At 36.1% G+C, this 21,491-nt stretch overlaps 2 protein-coding genes across 3 annotated transcripts; one reads left to right on the top strand and one right to left on the bottom strand.

Moving 5' to 3' along the window:
- Positions 1–654: 654 nt before the first annotated feature.
- LOC104585653 (RING-H2 finger protein ATL29) lies at positions 655–2,257 on the top strand. Its single transcript, XM_010242604.2, has one exon. The coding sequence runs from the start codon at positions 1,009–1,011 to the stop codon at positions 1,888–1,890; it is 882 nt and encodes a 293-aa protein (XP_010240906.1). The 5' UTR covers positions 655–1,008; the 3' UTR covers positions 1,891–2,257.
- Positions 2,258–7,679: 5,422 nt separating this feature from the next.
- Positions 7,680–13,957, bottom strand: LOC104585630 (non-specific phospholipase C3-like). 2 transcript variants are annotated; one of them, XM_088896055.1, is made up of 4 exons: positions 13,069–13,957; positions 8,770–9,176; positions 8,467–8,637; positions 7,680–8,378 (listed from the first exon to the last, which is right to left on the bottom strand). In XM_088896055.1, the coding sequence occupies exons 1-4, from the start codon at positions 13,812–13,814 to the stop codon at positions 8,038–8,040; spliced, it is 1,665 nt and encodes a 554-aa protein (XP_088752181.1). In that variant the 5' UTR covers positions 13,815–13,957; the 3' UTR covers positions 7,680–8,037. The 2 variants fall into 2 exon arrangements, with proteins under 2 accessions (XP_088752181.1, XP_010240877.1); XM_010242575.2 differs by having other exon boundaries at positions 7,680–8,396; positions 13,069–13,953.
- Positions 13,958–21,491: the final 7,534 nt, after the last annotated feature.

Raw genomic sequence — 21,491 nt, 5'->3', positions numbered from 1 at the left:
TCCAATCTTCCATTACAAAACAGGGGCACCTCCGCTATATATATATAGAAAAGGTGCCATCATCGACAAATACAAATAAAATCATGCTCTCAATCCAAAGATCAAAGGCTTCATCTATGATCTACCCACCCCGTCGATCCAACTTAACTCGCATTTCATTTCCCGCAACAAAAAGAAAAAAAAAAAAAGGAAAATAAGAATGAGCCATGCTGATGTACTAAAAATGAAAAGGAATGGATGGTCAGGATCATCGATCATGCAATGAGTGTTTTCATTCATTGCTAGCCCATGGACCATGGACCATGGTCATAGGCGATCCCGTTGGTCCAAGTGCCTACTAGGTAGGGCTAGGCTAGAGGCCCATCACCATAGAATTCAAAGATTCACGCACGGATTGGCATTCACCATAGAAATCTGATTGGATGATGTTTTTAATCGTACGAAGATTGGATATGTGTCGTGTCGTATCAACTCACATGTTCATGCTAATGCTAATAATGGGGCATTCATTAGAATTTAGAGGGTGGGTGGGGGGTGGGTTATGGGTAAATTGCGATGCGACTGACCGTGAAACAAAGCTTCTCCGTCCCTGACGTGGGGGTCGTCTCACTGAATCGAAATCCAAGAACCAATCATCCTTTCTATTTTTTTCTCTCTACTGACTCGTTCAATGACTTATGACTTTGGTCGTCACCGCACAGGAAAAACCAACCTCAACCTGGCGACCTCGCCACTCGCCCACCTTATTGCACGAGAGAGAGAGAGAGAGAGAGAGAGAGAGTATTCAATTCCCTTCACAAAACTAAACTAAAACCAAAACCAAACAGGGAAAAGAGATAATAATTAAACCACGACATCAACAACAAGTTCTGGCTTTGGCCTGCGACTGCGAGAGAGACAACTTATTCTCTTTCTCTTTCTCTTCTTCTGTATCATTCATTGTTCATGCAAAGCTAGAGGCCGGGATAGTTTATATCCGGCCAAGCATCTGAGCTTCTGATTCAGGCAATGTCAACCAACACCTCCATCCGCCAACGCCCACCAGAAGTTTACAATTCGCCTTCACTAACACTAACTCTGGCCATTGTCCTCCTAATCTTCTTCCTCGTTGGTTTCTTCACTGTATATCTCTGCAAGTGCTTCATGGAATACATATCCAACGCAACATCCTCTCTACGCCGTACCCCATCCGGCAATCTCATCGTCCTTCAGACGGACACTACTGCTATCGGCCTTGACCCTTCCATTATCTCTTCGTTCCCCACATTTGTATACTCCGCCGTGAAAGAACTTCGACAGGACCACAAGTGTGGACTAGAATGCGCCGTCTGCTTAGCAGAGTTCCAACCTGATGATTTGCTTCGACTCTTGACCGCATGTAACCATGTTTTTCATTCAGATTGCATCGACCTCTGGCTTGGCAACCACACCACCTGCCCCGTCTGCCGCAGGAATCTTTATCCTTTCCACAAGTCACCCGAAAAGCAACCGGAGGCCAATTTGACGGCATTGACACAACGGGATGATACAAGAGAAGAGGATGGGGATTGGGATAGGGAGCAGGAGGAGGAAGAGGACGAGAGAGGACGAAGCCATGAAAGTGCAAGTGCTAGCATGATCATCACCCAACAAGCTGTAGCTGGAGGCCATGAAACGGTTGAGAAATTTTCAAGGTCCCACACAACAGGGCACTCCATCATACATATTGAAGAGGACGACGATAGGTTTACGTTGAGATTGCCGGAGATTGTAAAAGAGCACCTTGCAAGAGGTCATAATTGGACGGGAAGTTGCACTGAATTTGGGGATTTCTCAGCTGATGCCCATTCAGAAATAGGTGGCTTGGCCCAATTCTCACAACTTTCCAGGGGAGACATATCTAGGGTATAATCAAATTATGAATTATCCTAGCTAGTTCTAGTTGTAGATTAATTCAAAATTTTGACCAATTTGAGAACGGCACCAGGGTTTTTCTTTTTGGATAAATTCGAATACCCCTATAATTTCTCTCTCTCTCGATAGAAAGTAAGATAGGAAAAGAAGGTTAAGAAAACTTTCCGTTAATTTCTCTCTTATTTTCTGTTCAAATCCAAACATAAACTCCAAAAAAAATACTTCTAAATCATGATGTTCTACTTCTAACCAAAGATTTAGAACATCATAATAGAGCCTCAAAAGCAGTCAATTAATTTATCTTTAAATTCCAAGTGAGGTTTTCACATATACAGGACATGGAGGTGGAGTGGAAAGGTAGATTGCAGTGCATTTTTATTTGCACTAGTACAAACGCATAGGAGAGCAAATAAATTGTTTAATTTTGTTTTGGATTTTAATTTATTCTGATTCAGGTCTTCTATATTTCATTTATACGGCAATCAAACAAAATAAGGTAAATTTTAAAATAAAAATTAAACCGGAATTTGCACCCAAATCATTTGGGCTACCATAGTTAGTATCAGTGCAAATTTATTTATACTGCAACCAAACGCAGCCTAAAATACAGTCCATTTAGTTTGCTATTCTAAATTTCTAATCCTCAAATTGATATGTATGTGGTCTCCTAAGTTTCAACCAATTTTGGCCATCCAAATAATTAATACATCAAATCAACACAAGAATTATGCTATCAAATTGGTCTTTTAAAACTAACAAATTAATCTTGACCACACAAATAATATGTTAAAGAGTTCAATTGATATCGGCCCATCAGCCATTCAACTAGGGAATGGTATGTACATACATTACATGAACGTATGTATGTATGTCAGGATTTTGTCTAATTTAGCCATCCAGATGATGTACTACCTAGGCCATCAAGGTGTTCTCTTATTTCATCCAAGTGATGTACGGAGACTAATCTAAACCAAATAACGAATGATTTTTTAAGAGCAATGAATTAATCTTAGCCATCCAAGTGATTTACACTGATTTCAACAAATATCACATTAAAGTATTGCACAAAAAATCTAAAGTATTCAGGCCATGTAAATTGACATACCAAATCAAACATAAGATTTGAGCAACCAAAATGGCATTCTAAGATCAATCAGTTGATCTCAACCATCCAATTGACTTGTCAAGTTCTAGAATATTTTAGATTGCATTGCAGCAAGAATCATCATACATTTTTTGGATGCAAGGTTCAAAGTATCGATACATTATGTCTAGGGGTGGCAATGATTTGAGCTTTTCACGAGTTGCTCGAGCTCGCCTCGTGAAAAGCTTGGCTCAGCTCAGTTTCAACCGAGCTCGAGCTCGAACCTATTAGAGCTCGGCTTGTGAGGCTCGCGAGCCGGCTCGAATATATATACGTAATATATAATATATATAATAAAATTATAGAAAATAATATATACAATAAAAATATTATAATTATTAATTATTATAATTCTTAATTTTTAAATTTAAAATAAAAAAAAATTTATATATAATTTTAATTTTTATAAAATATTTTTTTCTCAAAATCGAGCTCGAGCCGAGCCGAGCACGAGCTTATGAACTTTTGACTAGAGCCGAGCTCGAGCTTAAGGTTCTGGCTCGAATCGAGCTCGAGCTCGAGCCTTGTAGAATAGTCTCGAACCGAGCTCAAGCCTGGTACTATTCGGCTCGGTTCGGCTCAAATCCACCCCTAGTTATGCCCCATATCAAGCATGTCATATCGCATCTTTGGCCCATTGATATGTTAATAAGTCTTATTATTTTATTATTTATCTAATGGAATTGTCTATGACGTCTCTAACATCATCACTTTTGTGTTTAATGTGGCATTTTCCCCATAGTTTCAATGCAAAAATGGCTCTTTACAATCTTTAGAGTCAAAAGTGGCTTTTTCACAAAGTTCAAGGGTTGGCAGAGCTAAAAGTCTTGTTTCTTTCTCATAAACATAAATTTAAGGTTTCATTGGGTTTTTCTTAATTTATTAGGAAAAGGAGTGGATAATTTTTATATCTTAAGATAAAGAGATACACTCATGTTAGTGAGATGAAAGAAGAATTTAAAGGGTTTAAGAGATGAAAGTATATTTGGGTCAATTAGGGTTTAAGAGAAAACGGTTAAAGGGTTAGGAAATGAAAACAAGGAAAGTTTACATGGGTATTAAGTATTTTAATAATTTAATGCATTCCATCATCTGATTTTAATAGTCAGAGTAGCCATTCCTCGTTGTTCATAAATGTTTTTTTTTGGTGAAAAACTTAGGCTCAGTTTGAAAGGAGTACAAATATAAATATGTAGAATGCAAAACCTTGTATTTTGTATTATTTTGTGTAAACGATAATGCGCATACATGCATGGCGTATGCACGTCTGGTGTTTGCGAGTGGAACTCCTTCTTCTCCTCTATCATGTTGTAGAGTACCTCTCCAACTCACATTGTAATTAATTACCTCTTCTATTGTACTTCTCCCTTGTAGATAATCCTCATCTCTGTAGATTACTTTGTAAAGCATAAACTTATCCTAGTGAGATAAGCTCTATCCTAGTTAGGTTTCATCTAACCTATCCTAATCAAGATAGGACTTACTTATCTTTTTACTCTATAAATATCATTAATCAAAGTCGAACAAATCAATTCGACCATTATTCTCATATGGTATCAGAGCCATAAACAATTCTCTATTTTTCTTTTCTTCTTCAAGTTTCTTTCGTCATGTCTTCCAGCATGTCTTCTAGTTCGATCAATCAAATCAACTTTGGAGCATCAAGGAATCACATTCCTCAGTTGATTTTGGTACGGTTGGATGGTTCTAACTATATTGTATGGCGTTTTCATGTTGAAAATGCCCTTCTAAGCCATGAGCTCCTCGGCTATGTCCATGGGACAAACCCTAGTCCATCTCGCTCGATGACAGAACCCTACACACAATGGGTTAAGCAGGATTGTTATATTTTCAGATGGTTGTTGTCCTCTCTGACGGAAACAACCCTGGCGCAAGTCATGGGAAGCAAAACCAGCAAGGATGTTTGGGAAACCCTTGAGAGTTTCTATTCTCCTCGAGGAATAGCTAGTGTCGTTGGCCTCAGAAATGAACTCAGCGCACTGCGAAAGAATGATCTCTCCATGACCACCTATCTGCAAAATCTCAAGGTGCTTGGTGACAAACTCGTCGCAAATGGAGAACCTTTGACAAATTTGCAGCTGATTCATCATGCCCTCAATGGTCTCTGTCCAAACTATGATGCTTTCTCTACAGCTATCATTACCCGGACAGATGAGTTATCATTTGCTAGCTTACAAGGTATGCTTCACACTCATGAAAACTGTTTGCTTCATTCCGTAACTACACAGGCTACCTCTCCTTCTACAAATCTTTCCTCCAAAGGGAAAGATTCCAAGAAATATAATAAAGTTGATCTACCTCAATCGAGTAATGGCTCCACCAAGCCCTCGAAATATAGCAATAATCCCTGCCAAATTTGTGGAGAACGAAATCATTCTGCTAGGTACTATTGAAAATTACTTGCACATATTGACAGTTTGAAGAACCCTAAACGACCACAACCCCTAGCATTTACGGTTGCTTCCGGCGGCAATAAGCAGAATACAGATATTTGGTTTCCTGATTCTAGAGCGACGCATCATCTCACTTCAGATTTTAATAAACTACAAATCCATTCTGACTATGATGGATCTGATCAAGTCTCTATTGGGGATGGTTCAAGTTTGCAAATTGCTCATTCTGGCTCTTCTACTGTTTCTACTTTATCTTCTAGATCATTGCTTATGAATAATATTCTGCATGTTCCCCAGATCTCCTTCAATCTCTTATCTATGGCTCGGTTTGCTACTGATAATAATGTCTACTTTGAATTTCATCCTGATGAATTTTTTATGAAGGATCGACACACCGGGATGATAATTCTTCAAGGGCCGAATAAGGAAGGTTTACTAGGTTGCATAAATTTCTTCTCTCTCTCGGTTTTCTTGAATCCCGGGCTGATGCCTCCCTTTTTATATCTCATTTTGGTTCTGACATTATTTTAATTCTTATTTATGTGGATGATATTATCATTACAGGCTCATCTTCATTTGCCACTAACACCCTCATTCAGAATCTTGCCTTTCAGTTTTCTCTTCATTATTTGGGCTTTGCACATTATTTTCTTGGTGTTGAACTTCATAGATCCTCACATGGTCTTCATCTCTCTCAACACAAGTATATTGATGATCTTCTGTATCAAGCACAACTTCATGATGCCAAACCTCTCTCCACTCCTATGTCTGCCTCCGCTCGTCTCACCAAGCCAAAGGGTGAACCGCTTACTGATCCCACTTTCTTCCATAGCATTGTTTGCACTCTTCAATACATTACTATTACTCGTCCAGAAATTGCCTTTGTTGTAAATAAGGTATGTCAGTTCATGCAATCTCCTACTACAGTTTACTGGGCAGATGCAAAAAAGATTCTTCACTATCTAAAAGGTACAATCACTTATGGCTTGTTTCTTCAACCATGTCGTGCCTTCTCTTTTGTTGCTTACTCTGATGTTAATTGGGGAAGTTGTCTTATGGATATTGTGTATTTCTTGGTCCTAACTTAATTTCCTGGAGTTCTAAAAGGCAACCTACATTGGCACGATCCAGCACTGAATCAGAATATCGCGACTTATCCTTTGCTACTGCAGAAGTTTTATGGCTTCACATGCTCCTCCAAGAATTAGGTGTCTCCCTCTCTACGACTCCTTTGATATGGTGTGACAACATGGGAGCTAAATTTCTTGCTAACAACCCTGCACTTCATTCTTGCTCCAAACACATCGAGTTGGATATTCACTTCATTCGAGAGAAAGTTGCAGCTAAGCTCCTTGATGTACAATACATACCCTCGGTGGATCAGATTGCAGATATTCTCACTAAACCTCTTGGTCTTCCACAATTTGAGATCCTTCGTCACAAGCTCACCATGGCTCTTGTGGCTGTGCTTGAGGGCGGTGTAAACGATAATGCGCATATGTGCATGGCGCATGCACGTACTTCTACAAGTGTAACTCCTTCTCCTCTATCATGTTGTAGACTCCCTCTCCAACTCACATTGTAATTACCTCTTCTATTGTACTTCTCCCTTGTAGATAATCCTCATCTCTATAGATTATTTTGTAAAGGATAAACTTATCCTAGCGAGATAAGCTCTATCCTAGTTAGGTTTCATCTAATGTATCCTAATCAAGATAGTACTTACTTATCTTTGTACTCTATAAATATCATTAATCAATGTTGAAAAAATCAATTCGACCATTATTATCATATTTTGTATGTATTTGCACTATACAAAATTGTATTTGTCCTTCTTTCAAACTGAGCATTAGGTGTTTAGTATTGCATAGTAAAGTCAGGTTCTGATGAGGCCGTGGGGCCGAGCCCGGCAGCAGGTTAGAGCAGGTGTTCGGCATTGAAGAGCCGAGTCTCCAAACATCTATCCTAGCAGAAAACTTGGGAGTTTTAGCTGAAAGAATGTGGAGCAATCGAGGGAGATCCCTTGGATATTAAATAATGCAAGACAATATCATTCATTGTAGGCAAAACCCAAGGGATCTCTGGGTTCAAATGGCGGAGCAATCAAGCATCTGTGAAACAGAATCTGCAACTGCAAGCTAAGAAGGACATTTTTTGAATCAATAATCCAATCTCCTTGTATATAGTCGCATGTCCTCCATCAATGAGACAGTAGGGCTCATATATAGTTGTAGTTTAAATATTAATAATCAGAATATCTATCTATCTATCGATATATATAATACTGTGATACATAATCATCAGATTAATTAAGAAGAAAAACCAAAGGATCTACGGCACATAGGAGATGGCACAGCATTGAACGTGCCCATATATACAAAATTGTACACTATAAGATGTATGTCCAAGTAGTTGAACCATCAAAATGGTTTTCATGTGCCTGAACAAAGTTTCTGCTCTCCGCCATTAATTTCATTACTGCTGGGACTCTTTATTATCTACCTAGCTAGCTATAAGTTGGGGCAGTATATATGTATATTAATAGATGATAAATTAAAGTATGCTTTGGTAAAGGGATAGCTGCTATCAGTAGTTACAAAAGAAACAAGAGGAAATTTTGTTAACAAGGGAGCTAAACTTAGAGCTAGAGGGTGGTTGTGGCCCGTGTCCAGTAGGAGTAGCCATCACCACAATCTCATCAGATTCATTTACCCCGTTCTTCATGGCGGTCCCACATCCTTCTAAGAATTTCTTTAAGGCGTCTTCAACATAATTGCAAGCGGCTGCAGCATTCATGTTCTCTACTAGCTTCACTGGATAGATATCTTTGGTATGGTCCCCATTCAGTGCAGCTGCCAACTGCACCAACTCCTCTTGAAACTCACTCAGCTTTGCATCTTCGTTCCCACTAACAGATCGCAATTTTACTGAGTTCGGTAGAGTTTCTGTAATTCGCTTCATCAATTACATGTCAGAATAGAGAGAGAGAGAGAGAGAGAGAGAGAGAGAGATCACCTGGGCAGTCTGTTCTTGGACTTTCCCTCGTTAGGACAATATCAAGTGTTCCAGCCCATGCATCACGCTTTGTTAGAAACTCTTTCAGGTTGAAAATCTTCTTCACTGTCGCTGGAATGGAGGAGTGCTCAAACTCGGATGAAGGATATGGTCCTGAAGGCCTGTGTAGAACTGCAATTTTTACATGGAAAAGATGGAGGAGCTTAATTAATTAGATTGTTCTCTACTCTAATGCTAGCTATATATAATTAAAATTCTTACTTTCCGTGCATGAAATTAATTAAAGCAACAATATGTGTATACCCATTCCTCGCTCAATCCATGGAGAAATCAAGATGGTAGGGACCCGAACACCAAGGCGATCAAACTTAAACTTGAACGAATCATCACTCACAATGTCATCTGGGCTTGGAACTCCAGTAGGAGTTGGGACATGATCATAGAACCCACCATGCTCATCATATGTGATGATGAATAAGATTTCATTCCACTGGGGACTTGCTCTCAGTGCCTCGTATACTTCCTTCACCAATTTTTGTCCTTGAGAGATATCGTGTGAGGGGTGATCATCATTTCCTGGCATTGATTTTGTTTCAAAATATCGTGGTTCAATCACTACATAGTTAGGCAACTTCCCCTGCTCACAGTGCTTCTTGAATTCTACGTCATAAGGATAGAAATTCTTTATGTATTTCAATCTCCTAAGGCTCCTGTGGATAATTTAATTTAACCATCATTATTTTAAAACTATGAAATTTGATTCTCCGTGCAAAGGCATAAGAATTAATCATCTAGATTATTTGCACTCTAGAAATGTCAAAAAGGTTTATAAATAATAAAGGTGTGTGATATCCTCATATCCATTTGAGAAAGAAGGAAAATAAAAGGAAAGACTAACACATATACAACCAAAATATGTTTTCTATGTTTTGGTTTTTAAACTAAAACTAAATGGTTTTGACCTTTTATTATTTGAACCTGCACCAAGAAAAACAATTTACATTGAGGCCATTGAGGCTCAGTTTGGAAAGATTATAAACTAATACAAATATGTACAGTGCAAATACATATTTGTATTTGGACCAGTTCAATTCAATGTTTGGACCATCCAATCTGTTCAAATTCATTTTGATTTAGATTGGTTTCAACTTAAACCCGGTCCATCAACACTTATTTTCTTATCTTATATCAATGGGCCAGATATTGGCTTAATCCAACCCAATCCAATAGAAATTTATTATAGATGGGCCAGTTCCAATTCAATCTAATAAATATTTTGGACCAGATTGGTCGGTCCAATCCGTCCAAATTAATTTTGAACTGGACAGTGTCCAATCCAAAATTGGTCCATTGACACCCTTAGATACACCCCTTCCATCAATTTTTCAGAAGTTACCTTTGATTTGATAGAAAATAAGAGAAATAGAAAATTGAGGATGCCCTTTTTAAAATCTCGTTTTTATCCATAGGAAACTTTTACTGGAATAAATGCTTACCAAATTACCCCCAAAAAGGTGATATGCATTATTTTGAGTTTCATTTTTTCACTTCATCAAATGAACAACAAAGGTTGAGTTGGGATTGAACTTAAACCTCCTCTATTAATAGAAATGCCATACTTAAGACAATTAAAGAGTGAACAATCAAGTGTTTAATTATAATATCAATGTGTTATAAAATAGTTGACAGAAGGGGATGCATTTGCATGTTTATTTGTAACAGAAAGGATGGTTTTAAGTATTTATTAGACAACATATGGGAGGTTTATTAAGTCAAAAAATTACCCTTTGAAAACATTATACATATATATATATATATATATGCTTTGTTATTTTTAACTTTGTCTTGTTTTATTATAACTAAATTATATGCCCTCTCCTCCATTAGGAATTATTACATAAGTTTTAAAATAGAAAAAAATAATGTTTCTCATCTGAAGTGTATCATGTGGGGTTTCTGGTTCTTACAAAAATTCTATACATTATCCCCACATGTCCACTTACAAAGTACTAGTGAGATTTTAGGTGGCACCGACACCGTGGCAACGAAGTTTGGTTGGGCTAAGCATTGAGTACGTACGAGGGAACTTAGTCAGGTCCAAACCCAGACTGACCCACCTTTTGTTACAAATATAAGCCCAGACAAAATTTGCATTTCAGAGCAATGCCGGGCAACCGGACTCAAAGGGTTTGGCTAAGACCAAAAAATGAAACTTCATTCCAATACCAAAAGACTTAAACTAATTAGTGATTTAGGGCCGTCTAACAATGGCTGAAGTTGCTAAAAATTAACTCTTATTGTTTTATATTTTAGTGGATAAAATAATTTAGTAATAAAATATTAATGGTATAGCCCAATTATATCTCAGCTGTATCCCATTAAGGCTATGTTTGGTTTGAAGGAAAAGGTAGGGAAAAGAAGGGAAAGACAGGGAAACCAATACAAGGGTTGTAAAGGTTTTACTAAGTTTCCCTTACTTTCCCTACATTTTTCTTCAAACCAAACATAGCCTAAGGGAGACACAATCTCCTTATTAAAAATTTATTCACTAAAAGACAAAGCAATACAATTTTTACTAGATTCGTTAAGGGTCTATTCAGTTCACAAAAATGGGAATGGGATTGGAATCAGATTTACCTGTAATGGATTTTCATTGAAAAGAGAAAGGGAGAGAATGATCGTTTGAGGGAATGTCATTTCACCAGAAATGGGAATGGGATTCTGATTCCATGCATGTAGGAGTGTCATTAGGACTGGATTTGGTCCAATCCGGTCCAGTCCAATGTGAGTTCATTACAAATGGACCTGGTCCAATCCAATCCAATGAATATTTTGGACGGGTCTAGAGACTGTCCAATCTGCTCAAATTCCTATTAATTTAGATTGGTTTCAACTCAAACCTGGTCCATTGACACCTATGTTCGTATCTTCTATCAATCGATCAGATATTGGCTCAATCCAATACAAATTCATTATGGACGGACCAACTGACCAAGTCCAATCCAATATGTCATATTGGTCCATCCAGTCCATCCAAATTCAATGTCTTATTGGTCCATCCAATCCATTCATATGGATTTTGATTTGGACGGAATCCAACCCAAAACCAATCCATTGACACCCCTACATGCATCCAGTCAAATGGTTGGAATCGGAATTCAATTCCAGACCCCCATTCCTACAGACCAAATAATGGACCTAAAAACCTATTCAGTAAAAGATAAAGCATTAAAATTTTTATAAGATTGAGCCACATCAGCTGTCATCAAATGCCCAAATGGCCCCTTAGCCACCAAACTAGTCATATGAAACAATATAGTATATATGAATGCTTATAATTAGATTGCTTACACACTCATGTTTTAATCATGCATGCCCTGCTATATATAATTGATAAATGCATTTCTAGTGATGTGTCTTTATGATTCTGGTCGGGCCAGAATCAGGCCAAACCAGCTGCTGGCTGGACCTGTAGAAATGATGATATATATATATATTGTCATGTGTAACATAATAACAAGGGAATGAATTAAAAAATATCAAACTGTTGCTGAGATTAAATGGAGGGTTCTGATTTAAGGAGGGGGCATTGTGAAATTTGATAGTGAAAGATTATGATTGGATGATGATGGAGGACAATCAATTAACTGCAAGACTCATTATCTACGCGTAAAATGTTGGTACGTAGCTAGCTAGTGCAGTTTTGGTGAAGGAAGGGGGTGGACAATGCAGGGTCTTTCTGCGAAGGCACACACAAAGTCACACTCACAGCCAATGGGAGATAGTGATAATGTGATATATACATTCCAAATGTCAACACCATATTAATTATGACTTGAAAGCCTATATACATGACAATGCATGCAGAGGCTGCAGCAGCACCGGATGGTTTGAGGTATACGAAAGGGGTTGAGTATTGAGTATGGCATTCCTCTAATCCTCTTCCTTTCCCTCTCCATGAATAAACCCACCTCATATTTTGTAGTGTCTATAAATATAATAGCAAATGGTGATGGTCAGACACAGCCCCATCGGAGGGCTGTTCGTCTCTAGCTATTTGCACTAGCTAATACCAACTTGTAAACACGTACACAAGGGTTGTTTGCAGGTCACCTGGACTCAAATAAAGTGTAGTGATATGTTTAAGCACACTCTAATCCCAATATATGCATGAAATTGGAATTCAAAACACTTAACTTTGATAAATGAATTACGGTTCCTTAACTTTGATAAAAGTGGAATTATTTTATCCTAATATCCCAATGGCCATTCCCTAAGATGGGGTGGAATGGGAATCAGAATCCCCTTCTGTCCAACCAAATGCTACTGAAATTGGAATTTCATACCACATACCAGCTGCATGGCAAGTTACTTCAATAATTTTCTCGCCCCTAAGCCTGACATCCACAGTAGTCGAGGAGAAATTAATCAGCTACGCCCGTGGAAATAACTTCAGGTTAAACCGTTAAAGAGTTCTTCAATCTTGCTACGACAGTATATATATGTAATGGCTAAGTGCAGCGCAAATAAATTAAGTGCAGCGTATCCGGACTTATTGAGTTCTTCAATCTTGGGCCTTGACGCAGTGGAAAGGTTGCTTACCTGTAGAGAAGCGTGGAAGGAAGGTTGGCGTAATATATCCCAAAAGATAAACCGGCGTCATCCAAAGAATCGAATATGGTCTTCTGTGGGAACCCTTGGATCAGCTTCATAGTATCGTGACTGATATATCCGTGCGACGTTGCAGAGTGCACGAATAACCGGTTTGGCTGCGTTGAACTGGGAAGCGAGGCGAACCACCTATCACACACTGCAAACTGCGACACCAACTCCTTGTATACTGGTATTACTTCCGGCCTAAACCCATTCATCACCGTCTCCGACAACCCCTTCTCTACGCTCTCTGCCTGCTGTGCAAATCCGTTCATTGTCATCGCAACGCTGCCTGCTTTATTAACCGATGATGACTGCTGTCCCCATGGAACACCAAAAACCTGCTCGTAAATTGCCTGAAACGAGTGAGCAGGGTCGGGGTCGACGTACTCCGATTGGTTCCCAAAGTAAACCCGTTCCGAGTTGGGATCCTTTGCAGAGATCAAGTTGTATTCTTTCCCGGTGACACCATCTATTTCAGGGTTGACGGACTTCATCCACCCTAGCATGTGATCGAAGGAGCGGTTTTCTTGAACTAAAACCACAACGGTTTTGATGGGACATGAATTAACAGTGGAGGAGGCATCCGAAGGCATGGTTGTCACTTTGGCATTGAGTTTGGTCTGCTGTTTCTGAATGGGGAGACGAGCAATCTTTGAGGGTAGTTCGTTACACAAAGCAGCTAGCTGAGACATGGTGATGATCGATAGAGCAGAGATAAGGGAGGATGGGGGAGCAGAACGTCATGGTGAAGCGGATCGCATATATATAGTTACCGGGACAAAACTGCTCTAGTAGAGATTATGTTCAAACATATCTGCAGAGCGTCTTGGTGAAGGAATAAGACAACAACACAAAAAATCTTACACGAAGGATCGTTTGTATGGTGGAAGCTGCGTTTGTTATGTAGTAAGTGTGAATTGTGCGAGTTGCTTGTTGTGATAGGATAGCTGAGCATAGTTGTTTTGTATATATGGTGGAACAGAACTGACAAGCCATCGTCTATTCGTCTGCGGCCATGAGTCCATGACATGGGTAGTTGCGTAAGAAGATGTGAATTCTGACAAACTAAGTAGAATGGTTTTGGCATGGTTGTCTTCTTTTTAGTATTGTAGTTTTGCCTGGGCCTAGGCGTCGTGTCTGAGCTGAGAAGTTGCACCCCCTTCGCCTCTTCCCCTCCCTAGTCTTGCCTTGATTTCTTGTGTTGCGTATATATGCTACCAATTGGATTTTTGGATGCGACAAATGCGCATCTGAGAGGGAGCATTGATGATGTGGTGTGGTGTGGTGCGCCCCCATTTTTCAAAAACACTAGTAGGGAATCCGTGCGATTCACGGGAAAACTCAATGTCTAATTTGCCGGTAAAAATGATCAAAAGTATATATTGGTTCTTCATAAATTTTTAAAAGTATATATATTAAATTATTGACTTTTTAAATATATTAAATAATTTATTTTCTTTTCTAAATATATTATTTACAAAATTATACTAATTTATCTTTTATTTTTTAATATAAGTTAATTAATAATTTTTTTTCAAAAATTTTCCAATATTATATTAATTTATATTAATAACAGAAATAATTTATGTAATTATAGGTTCAAATTAACGTTTTCCTTTACCAATACTAATTTATCTTTAATAATTTAAAATAAAAATTACACAATTTTTAAATAATTTTTCAACATCTATCAAATGTAATAAAAATTCCCAAATTTCCAAATTATTCCAATAATTATTTACTATATTTTAAAGAAACTTTCCAAAATTACATTAATATATTTTTTTATTTTCTTCTCCAAAATTTTCCAAAATTATGATATTTTGTTTGCCAATTTGCAAACTCCACCAACTCTTTCCTAGAGCTATAATTGTTGAATTTATTTTCCAATTTTATAATTTTTAATTAATTTTAAATGACATTTATAAAGAAATTATTGGTTGAAAATTTTGTATATTCATTGATTTCTAGTAATTTTTATGGAAAATAACACAATTTAATTGTTAGTGTAGTAAAATTAATTTTAAGAAATTGTAACTATAGTAAAACATTTATTATAAATATTACTCTATTTAATTACTACACCAAAATTTCAATAATAATTATTAGTGTAATAATTATTTCGAAAAAAATAATTCATTAAACTACACCAACAATTATTATTGGAATTACAATTATTTCAAAATTACTGCAATTACAGTATTTTGAAAATAACAAATTTTACTATAATAATTAATGTAACTTAATAATTATTATTACACTAATAATAAATCTACACTAATAAAATTACATTAATAAATTTCCGAATGGAAAAAATGGAAGAATGAAATCAGGGTCCTTTGACGATAACATTGAGCCATTCTTATTTTTACTAATGGGTAAGATTTCCAAGTCCAACACACCTCCTAGTGTAAATCGAGCCTAGCCCGACTATGCTTCACTCTTATGTAAATGTGTAAAGTGGGTCGTGTCTGGCCCATGGGAGGCCCATGCAAAGTCCGGGCCATGTCGTGCTGGTCTGTGAGTCAACACGGGTTGTACTGCTCCTCCCGGTGAAAATTTTGGGGGTCGGCTCGGCATGGCCCACAGCCCAGGCTCGTGTAGGCCCATGCTGTACCATGGGCCTGGGCCGTGTCAGGCTGATGGGTGGCCCGCGCAAAGTGTGGGCCGTGTCGTGCTGGCCCACGAGTCGTCACAGGCCACGTTACTCTTCCTAGTGAAAAATTTGGGGGTCGGCTCGACATGGCCCATGGCCTAAGCTCGTTTAGGTCCATGCCGTACCATGGGCCTAGGCTAGGCCAAGTTGTAGGTCGGGCCATGGGCTACAGGACGGGGCTTGGGCCTGGGCTAAATCGAGCTAGACTGATTTTGACTTTTTTTGTTTTTTTTAATTTGAAAATTTTTATCTTTTCTAAGTAAAAGTGTAAAACTAAAATATTTAACTTTCCTTTGAGCATTGTGAACTATTTGAAAAATTAAGAAATGAGAAATGAGAAATCTAACACATAAATGAAAAAAATACTTAACCAAATAAGAATGATGGAATAACAAATTGGAAGAAAAATAGGAATTTTATTTCATTTATATTTGAATGATACAAATTACAAAGCATACAATATTACAATGGTTGGATACTTGGATGAATAAAATATGAAAATGGAATAAATTAATAAAATATAAAAATTACAATATAGTTACAAATTGAAAATACAAAATTACATTGTTAAAATAATAGCAAATAAATTAAATAAAATTAAAACAAAATTTACAATAATTTGAAAAAAAAATAAAAAATTCGATACAACTAGTCAACTATTGTTCATGAATCATGACTTTCATCATCTGTTTCAAGTGAAATATTCGTTTTAGTGTCATGCCCTCCTTTGTCTTGTAATCTATCTTTTGCATCCAGCCAATCCTTAAAGCAGATGCACATCTCTATACTTTCATCATTCATGCAGCTTCTCTTGTAATCCAACACCTGGGTACCTACACTAAACAAGACTTCGATAGAACTATAGACACTTGAGTACCTTCACTCCATCAAGCAAAAATATCAAAATTATTTGTTCCCTCACCTAACCTACAAAAGTTTGCTTCTAAATAAAAATTAAGTTTAGTAAACGTCATTGTCGTAGAAGTAGCAGATTTCTGCCTTCTAGTTATTAAATAAAAAAGTTTTTCTCTTTTACTACTGGGCTCAAGATCAGAAGTAGAAGATGCTGCACAAGTAGTAGGGTTATTTCCTACTACTTCAGATTCATATAAACTGTACATTTCAAATAATAAATTATTAATTTCTTCTTTTTCATTTTCAATTTCAATATTCATATTTTTACAATATGTTTCAAGTAAAATATCGAAACCATCTTTCCTAATCCTAGGATCTAATATTGTAGCTAAGCAATAAAGGGGAGAAATGTTCTTCCAATATTTTTTAAATTTATTTTCATTATTTCAACAATACATTTAAATTATGGATTATTTCTATAGTTTGCAAAAGAAATCACTAATCACCATTAATTGATAAGGTAAATTACAACTAGTTGGATAATAAATACCTGATAATTCATTAGTTGCATCATAAAAATGTTTTAAAAAACCTCTTATACAAACTGTCATTTCCTAGTCATCCTCAAAAACTATTGCATCATAAAAATTACAACTAGTTGGATAATAAATACCTGATAATTCATTAGTTGCATCATAAAAATGTTTTAATAAACCTCTTATACAAACTGTCATTTCCCAGTTATCCTCAAATATAATATCATTAGGCATTTTTGCATTATAAAAATTAGTAAGAATTTGTTTATGAGAAATACAACTTTCTAACATAGCATACACAGAATTCCATCTATGTTTAATATCAAATATAAAATGTTTATATTTAAAACCTTAATTTTGATAAATATTTAAATTCTTGTTTTCTTGCCCCTGAACATTTAATATATATATATATATATGAGTAGAAATAATATTTAAAGCATCCTAAATACATAAGTTTAAGATGTGACATGCACATCTGATATGAAATAATTTAACATTTAAACATGGTCTTAATTGATATTTTAAAATATTTATTGCAGAATCATTATTGTTGGCATTATCAAAGCTAATAGAAAATAATTTATTCTCAATTCCATATCATGTAAAGAATTTAAAATGCTTACAGCAATAGTTGGGTCAATATGTGGCCATTCAAGCCTAGTAAAACTTAAAATTCTTTTATTTAAAAGCTAATTTTCATCAATAAAATGGTCGGTAATACAAATATAACTTATATTAAATTTAGAAGTCCAAACATCAGAAGTAATTGTAACTTTAGAATTAGTATTTGATAACAAATCAATTAAATTATGTTTATATGAATAAAAAATTTTTAAAGCATCTCATCTAATAGTATTCCTAAAAACTTTTTTATATTGTGGATTTAAAGAATTATGTAACTATTTTTCAAGTTTAGTATCTTCAGCTAACAAAAGTGGTTGTTCTGCATGTACAATGTATTTTGCTAATTCTTGTCTCATTTTTTCTTGTGAATATTTAAGTGTACCAAAAACCCCCCTCCCAATTTGTGTTTGTGTTGTTTCTCTCCCTTCTTCTTCTTCTTCTACCTTCTCATGTGTGAGCAAATGTCTGCTCAAATGGCCAGTACAACCCGTGTTACAATAGCTAAAGTCTTTTCTACATTTTTAGTAAACTGCTCTTTTTCCCTTCCCCTCAACATACTCCACTTTAAATATTTTCCAAACTGAGTTACATAACTTACAGGCCTTCTTTATCTTTCCACTAGTATCAGTACCAGGGGTGAAAGTTCCATCAATATCAATAGCATTAGTGCTAACACTATCATGGCACGACTGAATATTGTCAACAATGAACATGTTGGGGAATTGGTTTTGGGAAGAGCCGGCCATTTTTTCTAATTCTAAAAAAATAAAAATTAATTTAATTGGACTTACCTGGATTGCCGATTCAGAATCTCAACCGTTCAACGATTAAAGCCTTTCAATGTCTAAGCCTCCCAAATTGCTAACTTGAGATACTTGAGCTAGTTGAGCAAGCTTTCTTCTTGTTGAAACTTCAATAAAGTTAAAAATTGGAGAATTAGACAATCAGTCAATCAGACTATCAAAATTCACTTAGATTGTAGAGAATGTATGTGAGAGAGAAAGAGAGAATGAATAATAGAATAGGGCTATTTATAGGAATTGAAAATAATTCAATTACCCAAAATACCCTAAAAACTAGCTCTTTTTTAGTTGTTGGAAGGGGTATTTTGGTTATTGTACAATTATTATAACTTTGCCCAAAAAGCCCCCCTGAACTAGTTGTTATATAGTTTTCGGGGGGCATTTGTGTCATTTTTTCTCCCCCCATAAGCAAAATACATAAATACCCCCTATATAGTTGTTTATAGCTATTATTAGAGGGTATTTATCTAAAAAACCCCCCAAAAAGATGAAGCTAGCCGTTGTGGGGGGGGGTGGTTCCCAACGGTTAGTTTTTGGACAGGACGAGTGCGACCCACTACAGACCCTACGGGTCGTGCCATGCTAGCCCGTGACGAGCCATGCCGCGAGTGGCACAGCATGCACAGTCGTGTCGTGTTGTGTCGGCCCATGGACTACGAACCCCCGACCCAGCACGGTACAGACCATCATGTTGAACTTGGCATGGCCCTTGGGTTGTCGTGCCGTGACGAGTCGAGCCGATCCAAAGTCATGCCCAGTTGTGCCGGGCCACGGGCGGCATGGCCCAATTTACACCTCTACTCTCATGGGAGTCAGTTGTGCTGTGTAGGAATGGCAACGAGGCGGGGATCATAGTTCTCGTCCCCAACCCCAACTATGAAATTAACCCCATCCCCGTCCCCGATCCCTACTAGGGATAAAATTTGCCCTCCATCCCCGATCCCCGGCGAGGATGGGTTCCCTGTAGGGACCTGAATCCCTGAATGTTTTTTAGATAACAGTATTTATTTGAAAAACAAATTTACTTAAAATAAATAAATATTTTAAATTATAAATAACTTTTTAAATATGTTTTGATATATATAATATAAATAATATAACAATATATTTAATATATATATAAAATATATAAATAATACAACATATGTATACATAATCGGGGTTGGGGTGGGGCAGGGACCTTAATCCTCGTCCCCGTCCCCGCCCTGCCAAAACAATATAATAAAATAATAAATTATATTGTTGAAAAAATAACGAATGATTTAAATAAAATTGAAAACAAAATTTACAATAACTTTAAAAATGTTATACAATTATTGAGTATACAAAAAAATATTGAGTTCATCATTTTTCTTCAAGTTCCTCTTGCATCTTCATCTCCTTGACCTTGATCATCATCTTTTTCAGGTGAAAATCAAGTGAAGTGCCATGCCTTCCTTTATCTTGCAATTTATCCTCGTCATCCAGCCAATCTTTCAAGCATATGCACATCTCCAGACTTTCATCATTCATGCAGCTTCTCTTGTCATCCAGCACCCTAGTACTTATACTAAAATAAGATTCTAATGGAACTATAGACACGAGAGGGGTTTGTAGACCATGTAGCATGGCGACTAGAATTGGATAATTTTTTGTGTTTACTCCACCATGCTACAATATATATCAAAATTATTCATTTCCTCCAAGCCGAAGAAATCACCAAAATTAGAAAATTTTGTTTGTTTATCCCTGGAATAGGTTATTTTGTAATTGTAATGCAATTAGCACTATTTCATATAAAATAACTTATCAAATTCAAAATAATATAGAAATTATACAAAAAATTAATAAAAATAATTATTCAGTAATAAAAAATATTAAAATGATTAAAATGTAATAAAATTAAAATAATCAATAAAAATTAATAATTAATAATTATTTAATTATTGATAATATTGAAATAACATGAGTAAAGATAATAAAACAAATAATAATTAATAATTATAAATAACACAATAAAAATAATAAAAATAACTAATCACTAATAAAAAATATTATTATTATTATTATTACTCAACTGCCGCTGGCGGCAGTGGTGGGAAGACGAGAGAGAGAGAGGTGGCAGGAAGACAGGGAGTTCTTTTGCATCTAAAACAAACGGAGAGTTCTTCGCATCCAAAGAAGAAGAAGCAAACATGAGAGAAAAGTTCTTACGACCATACCTTTTGCAATGTTCATGAGCGAAGAGTTCTTTCACATCTGAAGCAAAATGATCTAGGTTTTTTTGGTTTGGGAGTAATCAAGGGCATCCGCGTGTCATTCAGAAAATTCTAGGGGGGTAGTTTTGACTTTTTACTCTCTCTAAAACACGTCTGAGCACATTAAGAGTCGGGTCGCGCAATTAAAGTTTTAGATTTAAAAACGAGATTCAGATATGTTTTCAGATGCATCGCCAAACACATATGATCTTTGAAAAGCAATTTTTTTAGACATCAAACATCTAAAAAGTGTTATCAAATGCACCGTAAGTTCAATAAAAGAACTTATTGATGAAGTGGCAATAGATTTTTTCTATTACTTATTAGAGACCAGAATATTTCTTTTCTACTACTGGAACTAGTTGTTTCAAAAGTGGAAGTTGCTCCTATACAAGTTGAAATTTTCCTATGCCCTATCATTTGATATTCATATAAATTATACATTTCAAATAATAAATTATTAATTTCTTCTTTTTTATTTCCAATTTCAATATTCATATTTTCACAATATGATTCAAGTAAAACATCTAAACCATCTTTCCTAATCCTAAGATCTGAAATTGTAGCTAAGCAATAAAGAGAAAAAAATTTCTCCAAATACTTTTAAACTTATTTTCCATTATTTCAATAATACTTCTAAATTTTGCATTACTTA

Source organism: Nelumbo nucifera, chromosome 1, assembly GCF_055504915.1.
Source record: "Nelumbo nucifera cultivar China Antique chromosome 1, China Antique-T2T, whole genome shotgun sequence".
NCBI classification, from domain to species: domain Eukaryota; kingdom Viridiplantae; phylum Streptophyta; class Magnoliopsida; order Proteales; family Nelumbonaceae; genus Nelumbo; species Nelumbo nucifera.
Note: the sequence above shows the minus strand (reverse complement) of the source record. Positions and strands in the feature narration are given on the sequence as shown.

What these genes read in the sequence shown, in the direction of transcription:
- LOC104585653 (XM_010242604.2), top strand. Translation starts at nt 1,009, where the DNA reads ATGTCAACCAACACCTCCATCCGCCAACGCCCACCAGAAGTTTACAAT.
- LOC104585630 (XM_010242575.2), bottom strand. Translation starts at nt 13,814, where the DNA reads ATGTCTCAGCTAGCTGCTTTGTGTAACGAACTACCCTCAAAGATTGCT. An exon ending in CCTTCCACGCTTCTCTACAG is followed by an intron (nt 9,177 to 13,068) that starts GTAAGCAACCTT and finishes AATTATCCACAG; the next exon opens with GAGCCTTAGGAGATTGAAAT. An exon ending in ATGGATTGAGCGAGGAATGG is followed by an intron (nt 8,638 to 8,769) that starts GTATACACATAT and finishes TAAAAATTGCAG; the next exon opens with TTCTACACAGGCCTTCAGGA.